This window comes from Ptychodera flava, chromosome 18, assembly GCF_041260155.1.
Source record: "Ptychodera flava strain L36383 chromosome 18, AS_Pfla_20210202, whole genome shotgun sequence".
Classification (NCBI taxonomy): domain Eukaryota; kingdom Metazoa; phylum Hemichordata; class Enteropneusta; family Ptychoderidae; genus Ptychodera; species Ptychodera flava.
Genome location: NC_091945.1, coordinates 12,838,933 through 12,847,109, shown reverse-complemented (window position 1 = coordinate 12,847,109; position 8,177 = coordinate 12,838,933). Strand labels below are relative to the sequence as shown.

Here is an 8,177-nt window from a genome sequence, read left to right as displayed (position 1 = left end):
CCCGTTATCTTCGACATTGACTGTGCAGTGTCCTCGTTCTTTAACAGCCCTTCTCAGCGTCATGTGACAATGCTTGGCCATTTCATGCTTTGTCGATAGGACACATTCCCTTATATATATATAACTACTTAGTATCTTCGATCTACAAATGTGACTGGTTTCTGAACACTGTCTGATGCAACTTGGCCTTTATGATTAAAAAAATTCCTGTGGGTCTCTCCCAAAATTGTCTACTCCTGTCATTCATCTTTCCAAGTTCTTATGAATATTTAACAAATCATTTATGAGCAAAGTCCGTATGATGCTGTCTGTCACCCGCTATACTGAAAGCACTGTTGTCTATACAGGTGCAATCTGATGGAGTGAGTCTGGCTATTGGTTTGCAGGGTGCCCTCTGGTGTTAAGCATAGTCAATATCAATATCGTCGACATTATGAAGGCCATACGGAAGTATTTGCCATGATTTAACGATTGGCACACATAAGTAACAGTAAGGTTTGCGATGAAAATAATTATTTTGAATATAATTACTAAACAAAATCGCTCGGCCAAATCGCCATTCTTATAAAATAATGGTTCAATAACCGAGCTAAGTTGTTGCAATTTTTCTGACTGCGACCCTTTCACACGCTGTCGAGTTCATGAAGTACTCGCACTCACATACTCGCTATCACACATCACACACAGAGAATTTTTTATATATTTCAAAATACTGTATTTACACCGTATCCTACAATATGGTACAACTCACGTGTAAACAATATCATCAGATCAGAATGACAGAATGTTTAAAATATAACTAAAATTTATATAACTATATCTACATATATATAACTATATATATCAGTCTATACATGTAACTATACATAGTGTATTCAGGTTGTAACACTGAATTCTCTTCGCAGAGGTGGCAGGTGCAATTGTTTCAGCCTATCGTTCACGTTTGCAATATACCCTTCAATTTGTAGATGCATATCTGCCGTAAAAGGGTCATCGGGGACGGACTTTTGGCCTTCTCTGTGAAACGATCCCGACATATCCTTCAACAGACATTGTCTTCTGGTGTCCGTCATCCCAGTTTTTAGGAATTCAGTTATCTTTGACATTTCACCTATGGTATCTTCCTTCAAGCTCAAATAATCAATAACAAGTAAGGGCTTCTCGATGCTCAGCCAATGCAGAACGTGCGTCTCCCAAACTGGCGCTCTTTCGTTCAAATATTGGTTCCACCCTGAATAAAAGGAAAATACATGATTGGAATTATCCTGTACAGCAAATTTTATTATATAATCTTCTCCATAGCATGCTTCTTTATTATGTCCGCGAAAGGAAATATTGATACGCTGCTTGTTAGGTAAAAGCTTTTTCTCTCAGTAGCTTATCTAAACTATTTGTAAAATATTTGGGTAAATATTTCAATATTTGAAATTGTTTTACATGGCTTTTAGAAGAGGTTACTAAATTATTTGTAGCAGATTAGTTGATAATTAGGATCTTGTCAGTGTTACCAGGGGTAAATTAGTGTGATTCAGACTCAGAAAGAGGTGTTTTAGGACAATATCGTTAGTCGCTATCAGGCAATCAGTATACATTATTAGAATTACGCATGCGTATAAAGTGATTGTATACATCCTGCGACAGTGCGGTACTCTGTTGATTCCCACTTTTTCACTGAAACATTATACGACAAAATAATTATCGATATATGAAAAACTAGGGAACATCATGAAAAATATGGCTCGGCGACTTTGATATAATTGATGTGCTTTCCGGGTTTAATGTTTGGGAATCCCCATATGTTATGAGAAATGTCACCTTAACAAAACAAAAAGTCCCGAATTCTGCGGTATCATTGGTTTGGCATCGTTACACTGCCCGAATGGTAACTTTTGACAATGTGATAGCATTATCACAAGTGCATTCTTTTTCAGATGAATGTTATGATTAGCGATGGCTATTTCAGTAAAATTTGCTGCCAGCCAATGATAACTTTCTTACATCATGATTCTATTGTATTGCATCCTATTACATATTGTATCAATTTATTGACGGCCATTAATATGAACATTAGATAATGAATGGTACGCGGGATTCGGTGTCGTTATCATTCCTCAAGTGAACAGACTATACAACTTTTCCACATATAGGGTGCTTAAAACATTCGTTGTGAATGCGTGCTTATTACGTTACCTTCACTAAAGAAGTCTGACATGGATGCTGTTCCTGTCTTTCCCGCCATTCGACGGTTGTATTCGGCTATAAGTGATTTGTAGGGATCACGTATAAGTAATATGGCAGCTTGAAAATCCTTCATGTAGTTACCATGTATTTTTACCGTTAGCGTTGTGCCGAGAGTGTAGTCTTCATATTCTCCGATGAAACCTTCAGAAGCCAAAAAACAAAAAAAGATATTGGCAGACAAGGAAGACGTCAGAAGGTTAGAGGTCAAGAGGACTGAATTTGAAATGAGATTTGATTAGTACCTTTTACAGTGCACGTCACGACAAGGTTATAAACACGAAAGTACAATTTAGACTGGACCGGTCGAGTCGTGGTTTAAAGAGGAACTTCCCCTATAAAAGCCGGATCATCGTCAATCTATGCAAATGTCCTAAAAGCCATGCTATCGATCGGACGTGCCATGTTAGGTCCCAGAATGCTATAATTTTGTAATGCTTCACGTGTTCATTGCCATTGAATCATGCATATGATATCTATGAATATATAGCGACTAAACTTGAGTCGAAAAAAAACCTAAAAAATGTTCCGTATTTTGTCGGAGAACGCGCATGTTTCAAAATGTGTTCCCTGTACGACCATTTGACCCCTCTTTGAATATGTCACAAAAGTGTTCATCGCGATTATTCAAATTTATCATACGGTCAAAACGATGCTATGAGAATTCAAAACCTCCCGCCCAGTGTATGCAAATGGATGCATCATCAGTAATCCCCCTCTTGTGCTCCTACGGTCCTGTAACTTCTTGTTTAAGGCATATTTACTGCTCTATGCACGTCACAGTGCGCATAATCTACTGTGAGCGAAATACCACAGACCTGTGTGGTGAATACGGAATTAGTAAATTAGGTAGTTTGCGCCTCGAAATCGAAAGACTGAAACTTTTGCCAAAACTTTCCAGAGTCAAGGTAATTTTAAATTATAATTCCCTTTCGAAATCAAGAATAGCATGCACTTAGGGGTCATCGTGGAAACTTGCGTACTAGACAAACACATTACCTTAAACACGATCGGAACTTATTTGGGGTAATTGGATGGCGAGCTAATAATACGATTGGAACTAATTTTGGATAATTCGATGGTGAAGTAATGTCTATTTGATCTGCAAATGTAAGCTCATCTGCTTAATTTTTAAGTTACACACTTGTTTTTATGAGTAATTTGTAATATCGCAACTTTAAGCTATAGGGCACCTAAAAGTTTTGAGAAATTTGAAAAATATGAAAATCCAATTATCCCAAATTAGTTCCAATCGTGTTTAATGTCGAATTAATCTGCAAATGTAACCACATGAGCTTTTCTTTTTAAGTTATACACTTTTTTATGAGCAATTTGTAATATCGCAACATTCAGCTATAGCACACCAAACATTTTTGAGAAATTTGAAAAATATAAAGATCCAATTATCCCAAATTAGTTCCAATCGTGTTCTTCCATTTACAGGCACTTGAAATTACAAATTTTAAATTCGAAAAATTCATAGTCGGCAATATTTCTGTTAGTTGCTCTACTTACCATTTGTATATAGTATTTTGCTGTGGAACACAGACCCCGTGTAAATACCAGTAGACAGCTCTAAAAGATGTCTTAACCACGTGTTACCAGATCCAGGAAAACTAGCAAGGGCAACGATTGGATGGGTGTGCTCAGCAGAAAGCGAAACGCTACAGTTAAGATTATCATATTGTGTCCCTAGAGAGAAAACACATAAACAGAAAGAATCAATCTTTTAGCTACCGAAATCACTTGTCTGTCTCATATCATCTACGGGTAACATCATTCACTTTATTGGGTTTCACACTTTTTTTGAATTTAATTTCGAACCAACAGGTTGCCCCAATAACAGGTTCGTTTGAAAATAAAAATATAATACAAAAATAATAAATATATAACAGTTACAACGAAAACAAACAAACAAATTCACATAAGAAAACAGCAACACCGTGAAAGATACTCAGAAATACATCCAGATAAAAGTAATTGTTCAAAAAAAAGGATCTTACATAATCCATGACGACAATTACTTAAGTTATTGAAAATATCTAAATTTTGCTTGTTACTGATAGAATTAAAATATATCTGAGAAAAGAGCGCATCGGTGCTACAATGTGAAAACATCACTCGATACAAAATAGGTAAGAGTGTATGGGTACTCATTTGAACTTGTTAACACATAATATATTTTGCTACCCATTTTACTTTTTGGCACGGTAACCGTCATTGCAAATCACGAGTTACAATCGAAGGTTATCTAAGCACTTACTTGAGAGGTCATGACGGCGATGGATTTTTTTGAGAAAGATATTCGGTAAGGCTACCAACAGTCCCATGGGAAGAAAGAGCGACATGCACACACTTCCGACAAGGGCAACAAAACATCTTCTTCTCATTCTTCTGCTTTATTTTCTTTCAGTGTCTTGTCGATTCAAAACTAGAAAAAAAATAAAAGCTGCCTGACAGTCCGATCAGCGGTTTCTAGCCTTTGATTTGGACAATTTACAAATTTAAGGCCATTTAATGAAACGCTTGTCCTCCTTTTTTATCACAAAGTGAAATAGCCCCTTTTAGTTTTGACTATCAAAGAGTTTGCCCTTTTCATAAGATACGTTTTGTGCATTTACTACACAGGAGCTAACAAGAGGCCGAAAAGCAACAGAGAATTCAACTGAGCCCATTATTACAAGGAGCTTTGTTTTGGCAAACCTCCAAGGGAATTTAAAGCTTCTCCAAATGTCTTTATTTACATCGGATGACTTTGGAATGCCAACACTTTGAACGAACTCATTGTGAACATTCTTGCTCCTATAGAGATCGGAAAAAAAACTGCAATATTAATCTCACTGAGAGTGTCTCCCATTATCATATATTTACAATCTGCATGATATGGGATTTCGTTTTGCATCAACTCTTTCGAGATCCAAGAAATACTTTGTGTTCTTTTCCCAATATTCATACCATTTGCCAAGACCGAATAATATTTCCCCCGATAATGTAATCAAGCTCACACAGTACCCCCTTGCGAGTATTTTCAATCTCTAGTTTAAAGCCTCACTAGCTGTATCTTTTAGAATTATTTTTATGATTTTACTTTGAAGCTAAAATAAGTTTGTGATATTGTGCTAATTCAGGTGTATGTATACACTTATTATTAAGTACCCACTGGGACTGTACGTGCAATTTTCAACAAGAAAAGATTACATTGCGATTAAATTACCCTGAAAGATTCGTCGCTCGAGGGCACTCTCTACGCTCCCCGGTAAGACGGAGCATAGAGTTCCCACTCATTAAATCGGAACCCAATGCAAAAAAGCAAAACAGCAAAAACCATGGATGCTGTGCATATCTGCACTGAAATCTTCACATAAACTGCACAGAGTAGCCCAATGTAATGCATAGGAGTAAATCTTTCCAACTGTGACACTGTATTTTCTGTTTCCTTTGTAATATTACCAATTTTTGGAAATGGCTGGAAATCAAAGTAACCGTTGACATTTGAATTTACTTGTCAAATGTTTCACAAATGAATGGTTTCCTAATGCAGTAAAAGCCCATATCCCTTCAGAGGGTAGAATTCAGAGAAAACCTGGAGAGAATAGGAAGATATGCAAGAGTTACAGCTAGTGGGGCTTTAACTCCGTCTTACGAATTAAGAGCGAGCATTCCCTCAAGCTCAGTTAACTTTAATGGTAGGTTCTTAATCCTGTCTTTTCTCTCCTTTCGCCTTTTTGACCATAAGAAACGGAAACTGACTTAATTTTGTACTTAGTATTATCCCAAATTAAAATTAGATCATTTGTATTGCATTTATTTGTCCAATATATGAAGCTACTATTATAAATATGGTTAGGAAAATCACCATGAACAAGAAACCTGTTATTTTATTTCCAATACGAGCGCCCTAAGTTTTAACGATTTTATCGTATGGAAAGAATAAATACAAAAGACTATGTCAACATCTCTAACTGCCCGCTGAAGAGAACTGCTAATGAGGAAATTATCGATTCGGCTCAGAATGACCACTGATCGAAGTCTGCGCCATGTGTAGCACTTTGTCGATGGGTTGAGAAGTCTCCATAGGTCAACCAGGTCCGCTTTTGAAGAGGTGTCATGACGAATTTTCAATTCACTCATACAGATAGATAACCACCCATTCTATATAAAATTGCATACATTGTCATATAATAGTCTTTACGTAAAGAAATTTCCCATTCCGGTTCAACATGCATATCATCAATCACTCTATGATCGTTCGCTTTGTTCAGTGCATAAGATTTAATCAAAAGCACAGATTTAACGTAAATGTGAACAGCAATAATGATAATTCTGCAGTTTTTAATCAGTTTTGACCTTGTTAATCTTATAAACCAATATTGCGTTGAATTTTTAAAACCTCTCTACTATTTGAAGAACCATGAGAGAAGAAAAAAAACACTTACTTACACTTACTTACACTATGCGTTTCTGAAGAAAAATGACTTTCGACTTTTTCGTTTTTAGCCACTTAAAAATTACTGTTACTGCAAATACACTTACATATGAATGTTAGTTGTCGACACCATGTTTGAATAATGCAAAATAGTTTATGCACGGCGGAAGCCTAACCATGCTTTCTGCTTTGCTTCAATGTAATTATGTTGAGTTGAACTATTTTGGGGGGCATTTCGACGATGGTATTTGTTTTACCCGCGACATTTGGAGACTAATTTACCACATCCACCCAGCTGTTAGTGTCAGTCAGTTAAAGTTGTTTATTTTTCTGATAAACGTACGTCGGTACGTTTGGAAAACTGGTTGCTCTTAATCATAGACAGCGGATCTAGATATCTTTGCCCTACTGTCTATGTCCGCATGTAATCGACCACGTATATATATATATATATATATATATATATATATATATATATATATATATATATATATATATATATATATATATATATATATATATATATATATATATGCATTCATCGTTTCTGGGTTTCATTTTAGTATAACAATTTAACGAAGCAGCAATAAGGGCGTATCCATAACCATAGTTATGAATCATACACAACAAACCAATACTATAAGTTCTGGATCGGACATCGAAGACGATTTTTCTAGGCGGCCATTTTACAAGTACGTAAACGGTAAGCGGCTTGCGCGCATTTTGCAGCTATGCAAGAAACACCTACTCTAGAATGTGTTTTACTTTAACACAACAAAGTCTTACCTATGTCTTCAAAAGGAGGGCTCTGGACTCGTTCAAATAGTTTAAGCAGTCTTTCAACGAACGATTTCCTAGAATTCAAAAAATATCCACTTGAGCTGCAGATATGCAGGATGTTAGCAACTGGGAGATCTCCAATACCTACATGACTGCGTCATTCAGAGTATGTGACAATTGTGCATGCTGCCCGCCTGACCCTGGCACTGCCTTAACTACGTCACCATTTCATCATACGTCCTCCCGCATTTTCAAAAGAAACTAAAACTGCATCCTCTCACGGTGATATAGGGATATTTTTGTAGCCATAAAAGAAAAAAATGTTTTGATTTGCTGATATGATATGGGCGGGAATACAATACTGGTTGCTGAGCGATGTTTTGCTCTACTGGGAAAAAAAAAACTATTGGGTACGTCATCATTCGCCTCCCATATGAATGTTCTGGTACGAGCTTTTTCTACGGCTTCACTCTGCGGTTGCCGGTTTCACGATGAGTCGAAAACCATTTACCCTGTCATGGGAATATAGCGCCAATCAGGGAGTCGTCATTATTTACGGCTTGGGGGTCGGAGAATGGGAGGGGGTCACCCAAAAAACTGAAAACTTCAAGGGGTAGCTCAAAATATGGAGGGGAACAAGGGGGTGTTACTCAATTTTTGGTGCAAAACAAAGTGAAACACTTCTCTGATTGCACCATTGCACAAATCAATTTCTCAAAATTTTCGATGCGAG

The 8,177-nt window shown here is 36.7% G+C and overlaps 1 protein-coding gene across 1 annotated transcript; it reads right to left on the bottom strand.

Moving 5' to 3' along the window:
• Nucleotides 1-699: 699 nt before the first annotated feature.
• LOC139116883 (sialate:O-sulfotransferase 2-like) lies at nucleotides 700-7,616 on the bottom strand. The gene is made up of 5 exons (XM_070679615.1): nucleotides 7,451-7,616; nucleotides 4,502-4,669; nucleotides 3,754-3,930; nucleotides 2,191-2,382; nucleotides 700-1,231 (listed from the first exon to the last, which is right to left on the bottom strand). The coding sequence occupies exons 2-5, from the start codon at nucleotides 4,626-4,628 to the stop codon at nucleotides 876-878; spliced, it is 852 nt and encodes a 283-aa protein (XP_070535716.1). The 5' UTR covers nucleotides 4,629-4,669; nucleotides 7,451-7,616; the 3' UTR covers nucleotides 700-875.
• Nucleotides 7,617-8,177: the final 561 nt, after the last annotated feature.